Genomic DNA, 15,541 nt, shown 5'->3' on the forward strand with positions numbered 1-15,541 from the left:
GACTGCCCACTCTCTACCTGGCTGTCTCATACTTCCGGGCAGGGCGCTGCGCAGTAGGTGCCCAGGACACGCTCCCTGAGCAGGCAGAGGCATAGCAATGGGGCTCACCACCCTTGAGACAGCTCTGGCCCCAGTGACGGAACAGTCCCATCCCACGGATGGAGGAAAGAGACTTGCCGAGGTCACCGGGCGAGGAGGTGGTGGGGCCGGATTTGAATCCGGGTCTCTCTGCTCTTGTCTGAGCAAGGTGGCAGCAGGAGAGCAGGAGGCAGGGAGGCTGGGCGGACAGAAGTAATGGGGCTTTGAAACAGATGCCAGACAAGGAGAGGAGGAGGCGCGGTGTCAGACAGGGGGGAGGCAGGAGGTGCGAGGAGCCAGTGGGGGGAGGGGAGGAGGGGTGCTCGGGCAGACGCTCCCAGGCAGCGATGGCAGGCCCAGGGCAGAGCAGAACGGGAGGGGACCGACCCTCCTAGAAGGTGCCACCCGCGAATCCAGTAGGGGCTTTGCTTCCTTGTTTAGGGTTTTTCCTTTCCTTCCCGTGCGTGAGGCACTGAGCAGATTAAGTCACTAGAAGCAGCCATGAAGTGCTAATTAGTTTATAATGATCCTTTGTCCCCACAACAGATTAAATTGAAATTCTCAGAAGCCTGGACTCTGGCCAGGCACAGGAAAGCTTTGGAAAGCGAGTGCCGGGCTTTTTTTTTTTTTTTTTTTTTTTTTTAAATCTCAACCATTTCCAGAGGACAAAAATGGAAAACGGAACATTCTATTCTGCTACAGGCCCTGCCAGTCCCCAGGTCCTGGGCGATAGGCTGGGTCTGAGGACACGGATCAGGGAGAGCTCACCTCCACCTTCTGAATCCCCAGGTCCCCCAAACCTGCCCACTCAGCTGATGGCAGAGGTCAAAGTCAGAGCGGGCTGCCTGGCTCACACTCAGTTGAGAGGGAGAAGCCTGGGTCTCGGCCATACGGAGAAAGATGTGCGTGCACCTGGTCAGGCTAACACCTGCTGTCCCTGGCCCCTAAACACCACACTGCTGGGGTGGCGCCCACCTGAGATAGGGGTGCAGCACGGCCCTGGACATAGTCAGGAATGGAACTGGCTGCTTGGGTGGACTGCCCTGAGGCGGCTCCCTGAATCAGGCAGATCGGGGGCCACCTTAAGGCATACCCCGCTTTTAGCGAGCAAGAGCTGAGCTTGTGACGAAGGCCTGTGTGAGGAAGAGTAGATTTGCTGGGCGCTCAGCTCCGGGCGAGGTGCTTTAACCAGCCAGATCCTGACGAGAGTCCTGCCAAAGGCCCCGGTACATCCCCCGTTTTCACAAAGAACCTGAAGTTCGAAGACGCTAAGAAACCTGGCCGAGGTCCCCCAGTTGGGAGGCGAGACAGCTCTAAACTCAAACCCCCATCTCTGCGGCCTCAGTGTCCCTGCACTCTCCCATGTCCAGTGCTGGACCTCTGCAGCCCCACCTGGGGCAGGTGCCTCAGCTCTGGGAGGCAGAGCAGGACAAGCAGCCCTGCCCACTGCTCCCTGACCAGTGGGTCTGTCCCGCTGCTCCCTGGGTCTGTCCCGCTGCTGCAGCCGTGCTAAAGGCAGAGTGAGAGGGATTTGGGGAGCAAGGGCGAAGCCAGGTGGAGTCAGGGGGGCTGAAGTGCTGTGGGCCCGTGGGATAGAAGGGTGGCCTTGCGACTGCTCACTGATTTGAACAGAGGTCACAAGGAGCAGCTTGGACACGTCACAGGACAGCGCCTGGCAGACAGTGGGGGGCCGCCATGCGGTGAAAGAAGAAGGCCTGCACCCAAGCCCTTCCTTACACGGCCAGGCTGCCCAGCACGTACCTCAGGTTGATTTTCCACTGCACAACCGAGCGATCGTGGCCTCCTGCTGTGAAGGCGTAAGAGCCATCACAGGACAGGGCCATGCTGGCCACCCCGTCTGGGTGGCAAACAATGGCCCATGTCTTGTGTGGGTTGCCGTCCACTGGCAGGATCTGCAGCCCAACCTAGAAAGAGACACGTGGCGCTCACTCAAACGGAGGGGACAGGTGCGCATGTCACCTCTAGACCCATGTGCTGGAAGGACTTGTGTGTCCACAGCCAGGACAGGGGGTGGGGCTGCATCTAACCTAGCTGGGCATCCACTTGTCGGGGGTCCCTGAGGGGACCTGAGGCCCCCCTGCCCGGCTTCAGCAGGAACACAGCAGGGAAGCTTTCCTGCGGGGCCTCCTCGGCAAGCGTCTGGGGTTGTCCAGACTGATTCTCACATCCTGTGATTTACTCTTCAATACAGATAGTCTGTTGAATACCCAGCTAAGTGTAACCAACCTTCCACGCAAATGCACCAGGGAAAGAGTCCCCTTGTGGGCCGTGTCCGCCGTGGGGGCACAGGAAATCTGACTGCTCGGTGCGCCCGGTTATGGCATTCTTGCTTGCCCTGGTGGTTTCGGCCTCCCCATGGCCTGGATGGAGTTGGCAGGCCGTGGCCGTGGCGCCAGGCCCCCTGGAGTCTTACCACCCTGGGGACGGAATGTGGCCGGCAGCACACACAGCAGGGAAGAGCGAGGGCTCTACCTTGTCCTTGTTGATGAACACCAAGTAGCGCTTCTGCAGCTCCTTAGCAGTTCTCGCCGGCAGGACCTGGGTCTGCTCGATGGGTGAACCAAAAGTCGGCCCAAGAAGCGTCTTTCTGCAGGAGGAGAAAAGATTCCTTTTTTCTTTTTATTTGACAGATAGAGTTACAGACAGAAAGAAACGTCTTCCTTCCGTTGGTTCACCCCCCAAACGGCCGCCACGGCCGGTGCTGCGCTGATCCGAAGCCAGGAGCCAGGTGCTTCCTCCTGGTCTCCCATGCGGGTGCAGGGCCCAAGCACTTGGGCCATCCTCCACTGCACTCCCGGGCCACAGCAGAGAGCTGGCCTGGAAGAGGGGCAGCCAGGACTGGAACCCGGTGCCCATATGGGATGCCGGCGCAGCAGGCGGAGGATTAACCAAGTGAGCCACGGCACCGGCCCCAAGGAAAATATTCTTGAATTGAATGGTGGCAATGACTGTACAACTTTGGGAATACAGTGAAAAGTCCTTGGGTGATACTCTATTAAAAAAAAAAAAAAAAAGACATTTATTTGAAAGGCAGAGAGACAGACAGATGGGATGTCCCTCCACTGGTCTGCTGCCCAAAGAGCTTCTTCCTAGTCTCCCACAAAGGCAGCAGGGGACCAAGCACTTGGGCCATCCTCTGCTGTTCCCCCAGGTACGTGAGTGGCTGGACGCAGTGGCTTAACCCTCTCTGCCAGTCCCAGCCCCAGTGGATTCTTTAGGAGGGTGAGTTTTAGGGCCCATGTTGTGGTACAGTGGGTTAAGCTGCTGTCTGTGATGCAGGCATTCCATATGGGTGCCAGTTTGTATCCCACCTGCTCTACTTCCAATCCAGCTCCCTGTTGATGGCCTGGGAAAAGCAGAGACAGACAGCCCAAGTATTTGGGCCCCCACCACCCATGTGGGAGACCTGGAAGAAGTGCCTGGCCCCTGGCTCCTGGCTCCGGCCTGGCCCAGCCTGGCTGTTGCAGCCATTTGGGGAGTGAACCAGCAGGTGGAAGATCTCTCTCTCTGTCTTTTCCCCTCACTAACTCTACTTTTCAAATGTAGTTTTTAAAATACATAAAAATATTTTAAAAATAACATTTTTAAAAGGGGTGAGTTTTATAAGTATGTGAAGTATATCCCAATTTAAATTATGTATAAGAAAAAAGGTTAAGTTATTCAACCTCTCTGTGCCTCCAGCTCCTTTTCTGCAAGACAAAGGTAATAACAGTGTCCACTGCCATGGACAGCAAGGCCATCAGGCAGCAGGGGCAGCTGCTGACGCCCAGCTCTTTAACCATTACCCACTCCTGTTAAACATATCGAGCAATTCCGTGAAACCAGTATCTTTTCCTTCTGATTGGAAAGGCACTGCACATTCATCATGAAAATTTCTGAACATTCAGATACAAATAAAGTAGAAAATCCACCTGTAAATCTACGTTGTTACCCTGACTCCAAGATAGTCATGGGTAACAGCTTGCTCTATGTGGCTGCAGAATTTCTTCTGTAATTTTGAATGAAAATAGAATTAAGGGTTGGCGCTTCGCCATGGTGAGCCATCTACAGCGTAGGCATCCCAGATGGACAATGGTTCAAGTTCTGGCTGCTCCACTTCCGATCCAAATCCCTGCTAATGTGCCTGGGAAAGCAGTGAAAGATGGTCCAAGTGCTCAGGCCCCAGCACCCTTGTGGGAGACCCACATGGAAGGCTCCTGGCTCCTGGCTTCTGATTGGCCCAGCTCCGGCTGTCGCTACTGGTTGGGCAGTGAACCAGCAGATAGAAGATCTCTGTCTCTCCTTCTCTCTTTCTCTGTAACTCTGCCTGTCAAATAAATAAATCCTTAAGAGATACACATACACATAAAGAAGGAAAACAGAATTAGACGGTCCCAGCTCATCTGGCAATGGGCTCTGCCTCTGGTCGTATCTTGGAGCTATGTCCTTGCTAAGACACAGGCTCTCATTCCTTCTTTCCTGTCCAGCACAGCTTCGTGTTCCAGTATGCTGGGAAACCATCACTTAACGCATCTCCTATTAATGGACATTTGGATTGATTCCATTTTTTAACGTATTTTCAAACAAGAGCTCCTTTTACTTATGTCTTGGCACAACTGCGTGAGTGCGTTTGTGGGCTACGTTCCTAGAAGTCAGAAGATAGGCTAAGATTTAATGGAGGGTGACAAATTGCTTTCCCAAAAGGTTACGCTGATTTACACCCCCACAGCGCGGGGGAGAGTGCCCGTTTCCTCATACCGCTGCCAGCACCGGGCACTATCAATCACTTTTATCTCAGCTGATCGGATTTATGAGAAGTGCTATCCGTGTCATTTGCATCTCTGACAGACTAGTGAGCATCTGCTCACAGGTGTACTGGCCTTTCCTGTGAGCTGCCTTTCCTCGTTCTTTCAAATGCTTAAAAAATGCATTTCTGCTTGGAATTTAAAATTCTGCACAAGGCAACTCCTCCCCCATTAAGCTGTGGGCCCAGGGCTTTGTTATTTCTACAGCTCACAAGGTGCTTTTTGCACGTTCCAGACAGGGGTGGCCTAACTACACTGCGCTGTCCTCCCTAAGGCGCTGGGTTTATGGTCTGTGAGTTCCACCTGGTAAATTAGTTTTTTACAAGATGCCTTAGCGCTGATTGCAGGTGGCTCTTCCTTAGACACACACTCCTACCCGTGTGGCTCAAATCCCTCCTGCCCTCTGTCTGCTGAGTAACGCGGCAGGAACTTCAGGTCTGACCCGCCTGCTCTGCAGACTCCACTTCTTGGTATTTCTTGGATATTCTTTGCCCAAGCCTTCTTTCTCTCTCTCTCTCTTTCTCTCTGTCACTCTGCCTTTCAAATAAATAAATCTTTTTAAAAAATATTTATTTATTTATTTAAAAGAGTTACAGAGAGAGCTAGAGACAGAGAGAGAGGTCTTCCATCTGCTGGTTTACTCCCCAGATGGCCGCAATGGCTGGAGCTGTGCCAATCTGAAGCCAGGAGCCAGGAGTTTCTTCCAGGTCTCCCATGCGGGTGCAGGGACCCAAGGACTTGTATCATCTTCTACTGCTTTCCCAGGCCATAGCAGAGAGCTGGATTGGAAGAGGAGCAGCCAGGTCTCGAACCGGCACCCTTATGGGATGCCGGCACTGTAGGTGGCAGCTTTATCCACTACACCAGAGCCCAGCCCCACAAATAAATAAAATTTTAAAAACCCAAAAAGCATGTGTCTGTTAAAGATAACATATAAAGTTTCTAACAGCCTCATAAACTTTTTTTTTTTTTTTTTTTTTTTTTTTTTTTTTTTTTTGACAGGCAGAGCGGACAGTAAAAGAGAGAGACAGAGAGAAAGGTCTTCCTTTGCCGTTGGTTCACCATTCAATTGCTCTATGTGGCTGCAGAATTTCTTCTGTAATTTTGAATGAAAATAGAATTAAGGGTTGGCGCTTCGCCATGGTGAGCCATCTACAGCGTAGGCATCCCAGATGGACAATGGTTCAAGTTCTGGCTGCTCCACTTCCGATCCAAATCCCTGCTAATGTGCCTGGGAAAGCAGTGAAAGATGGTCCAAGTGCTCAGGCCCCAGCACCCTTGTGGGAGACCCACATGGAAGGCTCCTGGCTCCTGGCTTCTGACTGGTCCAGCTCCGGCTGTCGCTACTGGTTGGTGTGCACGCTGCAGCCGGCACACCGCACTGATCCAAAGGCAGGAACCAGGTGCTTCTCCTGGTCTCCCATGGGGTGCAGGGCCCAAGCACTTGGGCCATCCTCCACTGCACTCCCTGGCCACAGCAGAGAGCTGGCCTGGAAGAGGGGCAACTGGGACAAAATCTGGCGCCCCGACCGGGACTAGAACCCAGTGTGCCAGCGCCGCAAGGCAGAGGATTAGCCTAGTGAGCCGCGGCGCCAGCCTCTCATAAACTCTTCTTACACATTCTTTCCAGTGTTTTAATAACTCGAAAAACATTGTTCTGGGGCGGTTTTGTGGTGTAGCAGGTAAAGCCATTGCCTGTGACACTGGCATCCCATATGGGTGCCGGTTCATGTCCCAGCTGCTCCACTTCCAATCCAGCTTCCTGCTAATGTGCCTGGGAAAAGCAGCAGAAGATGCGGACGTGTTTGAGCCCCTGCACCAACGTTGGGGACTGGATGAAGCTCCTGGCTCTTAGCTTTGGCTTGGCCAGCTCTGGCCATTAGGCCATCTGGGGAGTGAACCAATGGATAGAAGATATTTCTCTCTCTCTCTCTCTCTCTCTCTCTCTCTCTCTCTCTCTCTGTGTAACTCTTTCAAATAAAAAATAAAATAAATCTTAAAAATAAATAAAAACATTGTGCTGATTTCCCTTCCTACTATATGGCCTGGCATTTCTCAGTCATTCTTCCCTGTGCCTTCTGAATAAAAACAACTTAAAGAAAACAGCAAAAGACTCTGGGTGGTCCTGACCTGTTGAGGCCCTGTCTTATCTGAGATAACCTTCAACGTGATCTTTCTAAAGCTGGGGCCGCTGCTGCCTCCAGTTCACAACTTCCTTCTTCCAGGCAGGCAGGCGGCACCTTGCAGCAGGCTCATCTCTGCCACTCCATCTTCTCTCCAGCCATACCCAGGAGACGGCAAACCACAGGCAGCAGAAGCCCTATCATCCCACCCCCACCCCCCACCCCAGTACACACACACACCCCAGGGATGACCAGGTAGGACCTCAAAGCCTGGGCTGAATGAGGAACAGAGGGCAGTCAGAGCTCGGTTCAGGGCTCAAGTGCTGCCCTGCCCCGCACCCCAGGCCTCCCCGTTCCCGTCAGTGGGATGCTGCTGAGGGGGACATGGCCCGGAGCCGGTGCCCAGTGCTCCCTTCTGTCACAGGAGCACACTGGATGCAGGCGAGGCACACTGGAGGCCTCCCCAGCACAGACACCCTGCAAGGGGACGTTGAGCACTGGATCCTCTGGAGTCTCTTCCTGCCTCACAGCTTCTTAAAAATTTATTCATTGTTTAAAAAGAAGATTTAATTAATTAATTAATGTGAAAGGCAGAGTTGCGGAGGGGAGCGGGTTTCCATCCGCTGGTTCATTCCCTTAATGGCCACAACAGAAGCCCAGGAGCTTCATCTGGGTTTCCCACATGGGTGCAGGGGCCCAAGGACTTGAAGCATCACCCGCCGCCTCCCTGGGTGAACCTTAGCAAGAAGCTGGAATCAGAAGCAGAGCCAGGACTTGAACCCAGACGCTCCAATATGGGACTTTTTTTTTTTTTTTTTTTTTTTTTTTTTTTTTTTTGACAGGCAGAGTTAGTGAGAGAGAGAGAGACAGAGAGAAAGGTCTTCCTTTTCCATTGGTTCACCCCCCAAATGGCCACCACAGCCGGCGCGCTGCGCCAATCCGAAGCCAGGAGCCAGGTGCTTCCTCCTGGTTTCCCATGCGGGCGCAGAAGCCCAAGCACTTGGGCCATCTTCCACTGCCTTCCCGGGCCACAGCAGAGAGCTGGAATGGAAAAGGAGCAACCAGGACAGAATCCAGCGCCCCAACCAGGACTAGAACCCAGGGTGCCGGCACTGCAGGTAGAGGAATAGCCTAGTGAGCCGTGGCGCCCGCCATGGGACATCTTAACTACTGCACCCAGCGCCCCCCATGAGCTCCACCCTCAGGAAAGAGCCTCCTGCGTGTGCCCCTAGATGACGGCCCGCATGCCAGCCACATGATCCAGGCTCCTGATTTGTCTCAAATTTCTTTTTCCCTCGTCTTCCCCATTCCCTTAAAGGTCAGTTCCATTCTTGTGGCTGCTTGGGCCCTGGCTGTGAGTGAACAAAGTCGCTCTTCCTCTGTCAGCAAATCCCCTGAGCTCTGCCAGGATTTGACCCCCTCCCCTGCTGGCCCTGGGCGAAGCCACCTTCTTCTCTCCCAACAGCCCCACGGGCCTCGCACCATCCGTGCCCCGGCACCTGGTTTCCTACCAGAAGCCACACAAGTCACAGCGTGTCACTCTGCTGCTCAAAGCCCTCCAGTGGCTCACGCAGGACCCAGAACAGCCGCAGTCCTTTCTGTGTCACCTTCGGGCACTGCGCCCGCCTCTCGCACCCTCTGCCCCTGCTCACTGCACCCCAGCCAGGCCGGCCTTGTGGGCATTCCCCAAACCCCCACTAGTTTGCTGCACTTCTGTCTGGAGGTTTTTTGTTTTTCCTTCCACCATCAAGGCTGGCTCCCTCCCCTGCTCAAGTTTGCTCAGATGGGACCTGTTTCTGGCCACGCTTTGCAAACCTCAGGACTGGGTGTCTCTCCACCCTGCCTTTTCAAACCATCTTCTGCAGCATTGGGTACCACGCACCTGCTGCCTGGCTACCTGTGTTTTCCACGGCATCAGCCCTCGTCCACTGAAGCCTACGCCCCACAACGATGAAAACCTTCTGTTTCCATCCCTGTCTTCAGCCCCTGGAGCAGAGTACCCAGCTCATGGGGTCGCTGGACAAACAGAATCTCAGGTGACCTAAAGACTAAGCGCTGGTCATCCAGTGAGCATGTTTCTCTTTGTGAGAGAAAACGGAAGGCTATAGGGCATCTGCAGCTTCTCCAGGGCCCCAGGGCCCGTACGCAGCCCCCACCACTTCCTGGCCACTGAGAACGACTCACTTTAGCCCATGCCTCAGTTTCTCCTCTGCAACGTGAGGACGACGGAACGGCAACCACACGGCTCACGGGCCCTTCAGGGGGCCTTGAAGCAGGCCAGGGCTGGGGGGCCCACGGCCCGCCGGCAGGAGGCTCCCAGTGCTCACCGGCACATTTTGGTGGTGGAGTTGAAGAGCTTCACTTTGTAGCCGCTGTTGCAGACGAGCAGGAAGAGCTCCTTGGTGAGGGGCGGGTACCAGACCATGCAGGTGGGGTAGCTGCCCTGATCGGTGCGCTGGATGTCCAGCACCTCCAGGTGGTCTTTGCAGCTCTTGCGAAGATTGTACTCGATCTGCAGGGCCCAGACGAACACGCATGAGGACCCCGCCGGGCATAAAGCTCGCCCGGGAGCCTCGGGCTCGGGGTGACATTGGCCAGCAGTACTCCAGACCCTGAGTACTCGCGGAGGGGACAGCGGGAGGACAGCGGGAGGACAGCGGGAGGACAGCGGGAGGACAGCGGGAGTGAGGGCCCCGCAAGTGCTGTCACAGTGTGCGCCTGACAGATGAGCAAATGGAGGGGCCGGGCGGCTCCTGCAAGGTCACACGAGTGCCCCATGGAGGGTTCAAAACTGTCAAAACTCCAACTCAGGGCACGGACCCTCAGTTATGCCCCTTCCTGTGTCGCTTTCCCTATTTTATGACCTCTTTGAGAAAGGGAACTGATCCGTGTTTTCATCTCAGCCCCTGTGGCCACGCAGCAGCAGTGGGCAGAGCAGGGTGAGTGCAGGAAATAGAGGAGGGAGGGCGGGAGGAAACACCATGACCGACTGGGAGCCTTCCGGTTTGGTCCTGTGACTGTGCACTCACCACCGTCCTACCTCCCCCTCTGTGTCACATTTAGGTGCCAGCGTAGCCCCAACCAATATAGCATTAGCACCGGCCACGCAAGGAAGGCTAAGCATTCAGACCTTGAGGCACTGTGGCCTCCCAGGACCTCCCAACTTGGGACAGGAGCCCCTCCCTGCGTGCATCACAGCCCTGTCGGGGCAGGGGGCCGACTTGGAAAGGTCATGGCACTGCCATGCCCCCAACAAAGGCACACAGGGTCGGCCTGTTCTGTGCAGGACGCCAGGGACAGGAGGAGGAGGAGGCACTGTGGTGGTGTCAGCTAAGCGACACCATGCAGCTCACCAAGAGCCTGTCTCTCCCGAGGCTCAGCAGTCTGGGGTCATTGCTGTCCAGGTGGACCCCAAACAGGAGACTTCGGATGCTTTTGCGATGAGAACGGAGCCTTGCTAAATACTCCCAGACCCTCTGTCCGTTTTTGACCACGACCATGTACACGGCCACAGTGAAGTTCACATCCTGAACAGAGGCAGAGGGACACAAGTTACTCCTTGTTACACGTGGTAACTTAACTATCATCATTATGCTTTCCATACTAATTCTGCTTATCCCCAAAAACTTAGTCTATCAGAGCAGGTGACAGAACGCCCATTTTACAGATGAGAACATCAAGGTGGTGGGGGAGAAAGAAAGTATCTAACTCTATGGCCTTACTCTTACTCTTTTCTCCAAGTCCATAGCTCATTCTCTGTGGACAAAGGAGGGCGTGACACTTGTTCTCTTTGTCTTTGCTTCTCTTGATTCAGCCACACAATGATTTTTTTTAGATGCATGAAACCGGGGTGGGGGTGGGGTGGGGGTGGGGCTGGTCCTTTAGCCTAGCAGAGTAGACACCCTCATTCCACACCACAGTGCCTGGGTCCAACTCCCAGCTCCAGCTCCGGACTCCAGCCCCAGACCTTGCGAGGCAGCAGGCGCCGGCCGGCTCAAGTACTTGGGTCCCTGCCACGCACGTGGGAGACCTGGATGGAGCTCCCAACTCCCAGCCTCGGTCCTGGCTCAGTCCCAGCCGTTGTGGGCTTTTGGGGAGTAACCCAGCAGACGGGAGCTTTCTCTGTCTATGTCTCTCACCCAGAGAAATTTAAAAAGGGGAAGCAGTGTGAAAGTGAGATGCAGGTCAGAGTCAGGGAGACCAGTGAGAAGGGACTTTGGGAAGTGGAGCTGTGTGCCGGGACCCACACCGTGGGGAGAGCGGTTGCCATGGAGATGCAGCTCCTCCCCCACCCCCCATCCTCCCACCCCCACCCCAAGAGAGACAGACCCAGAAAAAGGTGCGAGGGTGGAGCCAGCATCAGGGAAGGAGCAGAATCCAGTGTCGTCTTGTCCAGAATCAGAGGGATCATGAAAGAAGGGACAGAGAGCTGGGGCTCCCAGAACCTCCCCGCCAGGGGCACTGCCAGGGCAGAGCCCCCCAGACACACACAGCTTCACTGAGATGAGTCACACCACGTCACTCCCCGCCCAGAGGGGACGGCCGATGCTTCTCAGGACACCAGAGTTGTGCCTCCATCCTCCCAACCTCAGAGCCTTTGCAGCACCCCCAAAACAGCCTCCCCCTCTCCCCGCACCCCCTCTCTGCTCTGGTTGGAGACAAGGCTGCTGCGACACTGGACAGCAGTCGGGGAAAGCACTCACGGCCGTTGCCATGTACTGAGAGTCGTGGGAGAAGCTGATGTGAGTCACGTTGCTTCTGGAGTATTTGAAAGGCTTCCGGCTCTCGTTTTCTAAGGACATGGCATCGAGAATGTAAACTGTTCCCTCTGTGAAGCCAGCTCCAAGGAGGGCTCCTGAAACGACAAGCCAGGGAACAGGATGGGAAAGGATGGGAAAGCCCCCCCACCCACGGCAGGCACCTGAGGTTAGACACCCATGCTAGTCACGGTTAGAGCCCCGGGTCCCAGCATCTATCCCCAACTGCAGCTCCAGCTCCTGCAGTGTGGGCTCAGGAGGCAGCGTGGCAGCTGGGCCCCTGTCTCCCTGTGGAGGACATGGGTGGGTTCCTGACCTTGTAGGCATTTGGAGAATAAACTAGTGAATGGGAGACATGTCTCCCTGTATCTCTATGCAAGAAAGGAAGGAAGGAAGGAAGGAAGGAAGGAAGGAAGGAAGGAAGGAAGGAAGGAAGGAAGGAAGGAAGGAAGGAAGGAAGGAAGGAAAGAAAGAAGGAAAGAAAGAAGGAAAGAAGGAAAGAAAGAAGGAAAGAAAGAAGGAAAGAAAGAAAGAAAGAAAGAAGGAAAGAAAGAAAGAAGGAAAGAAGGAAGGAAAGGAGAGAAGGAAAGAGAGAGAGAGAGAGAGAGAAAGAGAGAGAGAAAGAGAGAAAGAGAGAGAAAGAGAGAGAGAGAGAAAGAGAGAGAGAGAGAAAGAGAGAGAGAGAGAGAGAGAAAGAGAGAGAGAAAGAGAGAGAGAGAGAAAGAGAGAAAGAAAGAAAGAAAGAAAGAAAGAAAGAGAAAGAAAGAAAGAAAAGAAAAGAAAAGAAAAGAAAAGAAAAGAAAAGAAAAGAAAGAAAGAAAAGAAAGGATTTCATTCACTTAGAAACATCGAGTCTGTGCCAGGCTGTGTTGTAGGTGCAGAGGAGCTGCCGTGGGCACAACCGACAAGTCCCGCCAGGCGTGGTGCCTGGGACGAGCCTTGGGCAGGGACCGGGGTCAGGGGATGCCCCGGGAGCTGTGACGGCCAAAGGCAGGGCCCTCCTGGGTCTCTTCGTGGTCACCGGGGAAAGGAGCCTACCTTCCGGGTTGTAGCTCAGGCTCTGCACTCCGAGGCCCTTCTCAAAGACCCTGCTGAAGAGGTACTTTTTCTTTTCATAATCCCACACTTTGATCATCCCACACACACTCCCGATGGCAATGAGGGGCTGGTAGGGGTGGCAGGAGATGGCACAGATGGCGTCCTTGGCCTCCACGAACAGCTTCTCCAGCTTGGTGCCGTCTGTGGTTAGGTGGTACACGGTGGCGTCCGAGGTCCCGATGATGAAGTTCCTGCGTGCCGGGACACGGGGCGGCAGGCGGCGTGAGCATGGCGGGGAGTGGCCGCCAGCTACCCTGCTGCTAATTGCACAGGGACCGCCTCTGTCGTCTGTAATTCAGTGACATTATTAACCCAGCATCTCCGAAAATACCCCGCCAACACCCAACAGCCTCCATTTGCAAGTGAAAAAGCCCACTTTTCCACATGGAAATGGAATCATTAAGTATGCAGATGGACAGTCAGTTGTACAATTAGCTAATCTGCACATGCAAATATTCATTTGTGTATGCAAATATGGAGTTGGTGCACCCATACAGATGTGCCTGTAAAGACTGCAAGGGTAATTAAGCAGCCTCACAGATAATTCGGTCTAGAAGTACTCAGGCTATTAATTATCTGATGGCTCTAACCGCAGTGGCTAGGACCCACTCAGCCAGGGAACAGGGACCAACCTCCGGTGGGGACTCCGGGCCCTACAGGGATTAGGCCTGGGGATGAGGACGTCCCAGCTTGCACTGGGGGATGAGGACTTGCCAGTTTGCAGTCACTAAGATTCTTCACAGTAAAATGTTAACTATTCTTAAAAACACGAGTCACTAGCGACTGCAGCCAGCTGAGCAGCACCACCTGCAACCCAGGAGAAGGGCGGCCTGGGAGGCCGTGTCCCTCCGTCCCCATCCCAGGACAGCCAGAGCGTTTGCTCCACTCATGCAGACTACAGGAGGCAGGAACTCGGTCCGGGTCTTGCCCATGTTAAGGACACAGCACTGGAGCCATCACCTACTGCCTCCCAGGGAGCTGCACTCGGGAGTGGAGCCAGACTCAAGCCCAGCCACTCTGGTCTGGGATGCAGGGGGTATCATAAGGGCAACAAAGGTCCCAAGACGTTAACCCCCCCCCCCATTTCCTCCTTTGTTGTTGAGACCCTCAGAGCAGGAACCAAGGTCAACCATCCCCCAGACTCCTTGCAAAGCAGCTGGCAAAACAGATAAGCCGCTCAAGGCAGCTTGTGAAACAGATAAGAGGGAAGTTCCTGTGGCTTCTTTAAAAAAAAAAAAAAAAAAATAGATATAGATATAGATATAGATATTATTTATTTGAAAGATAGAGTTACATAGAGAGGTAGAGACAGAGAGAGGGGACTTCCATCTGTTGGTTTACTCCCCGAACGGCCAGAGCTGAGCCGCTGATCCGAGCCAGGAGCTTCTTCCAGGTCTCCAACGTGGGTGCAGGGTCTCCAAGCACTTGGGCCATCTTCTACTGATTTCCCAGGCACATTAGCAGGGAGCTGGATCGGAAGTGGGGCACCGGCGCCCTTACGGGAAGCTGGCACTGCAGGCCATGGTATTAACAAGCTGAGCAACAGCGCAGCAGCCCCTCCCCAGTGGTTTCTAAAAGCCCCCTACCCTCTGCTTCCCACCAGCAGCAGCATAGTCCCTCTTCAACCAGATGAAAACCTAGCCCTAGGGGCTGGCCCTGTGGTGCAGCGGGTGAAGCCAATGCCTGCAGCACTGGCATCTCATACGGGCGCTGCTTGAAGTCCCAGCTGCTTCACTTCCACTCCAGCTCTCTGCTGGGCTCTGGGAAAACAGCAGCAGACAGCCTAAGTGCTTGGGCCCTCGCACCTGTGTGGGAGACTGAGCAGTCCTGGCTTCAGATCAGCTCAGCTCCAGCCATTGTGGCCACCTGGGGATGGGGAGTGAACCAGGGGATGGAAGGCCTCTCTCTGACTCTGCCTCTCTGTAACTTTGCCCTTCAAATCAATAAATCTTAAAAAAAAAAAAAAAAAAAAAAAAAATCCAGCCCTAAGCACACCCTGCACACAGTCTCTTCAGAAGAGACTCAGCCTCACTAAAGCACCCTGTCTCTGCTGAGGTCGGTCTCCGTCTCTCCCTTGTCTGTTTTCTGGGGGTACGAGAGGCCAGAACCCTGAGCTATTCCAAACCTAACAGTGTCTTAGCCACGGTGCCAATCGCTGGCTCCTTGCTGACTACGTTCACTGACAACGTACCTTACAACAAAAAAGTCGCCTTTCAAGGTGCAGTCTGGAGGGTAGTTTGACTTTTCCGTAGGAGGAGCTGCTGGGGTCTTGGAGAAGGAAAGCGTTCTTATGGCGCTCAGCTTGAAGTGACTGTACCAGTTAACGATGGACAGGGTGTGGTCGTAAAACTTAATGTTGCCCCTGATGTCGCCTGTGACGATGTAGCTGCAAGCAAGAAGGGCATCCTCAGGGGCAGTGCCAGCCAGGACCTCCCACGGGTGCGGAGTCAGCTCTGGACTCTAGGCCTTGTCAGAACGCCACAGGACACCGCCCAGGGGCTCACCGCCCACTTTCCATCCAGCAAACAAGGCTCAGAAACATCAAGAAACTTGCTCAAGGCTTACGGTTGCCAGATTTAGCAAAGAACAATACAGGGCGCCAAGTAAAAGCTAAATGTCAGATAGACAAGGGCGCCCCTTGGTGTAAGTATAGCCCGGATCCTGCGTGGGATACATTGAC

General features: G+C 54.2%; 1 protein-coding gene across 6 annotated transcripts in view; it reads right to left on the bottom strand.

The window, feature by feature from the left end:
* The window catches only part of CFAP251 (cilia and flagella associated protein 251), a 72,436-nt gene that overhangs the window by 30,034 nt on the left and 26,861 nt on the right, over positions 1-15,541 (bottom strand). For all 6 annotated transcript variants that reach the window (XM_051837766.2, XM_051837762.2, XM_051837764.2 and 3 more), the window contains 7 exons: positions 15,053-15,247; positions 12,802-13,052; positions 11,710-11,861; positions 10,360-10,533; positions 9,334-9,518; positions 2,572-2,686; positions 1,840-2,003 (listed from right to left, as the gene is read on the bottom strand). In XM_051837766.2, coding sequence (XP_051693726.2) covers positions 1,840-2,003; positions 2,572-2,686; positions 9,334-9,518; positions 10,360-10,533; positions 11,710-11,861; positions 12,802-13,052; positions 15,053-15,247 — 1,236 coding nt within the window. The remainder of the gene's footprint in view (positions 1-1,839; positions 2,004-2,571; positions 2,687-9,333; positions 9,519-10,359; positions 10,534-11,709; positions 11,862-12,801; positions 13,053-15,052; positions 15,248-15,541) is intronic.

Source organism: Oryctolagus cuniculus, chromosome 21 (genome assembly GCF_964237555.1).
Source record: "Oryctolagus cuniculus chromosome 21, mOryCun1.1, whole genome shotgun sequence".
Classification (NCBI taxonomy): Eukaryota; Metazoa; Chordata; class Mammalia; order Lagomorpha; family Leporidae; genus Oryctolagus; species Oryctolagus cuniculus.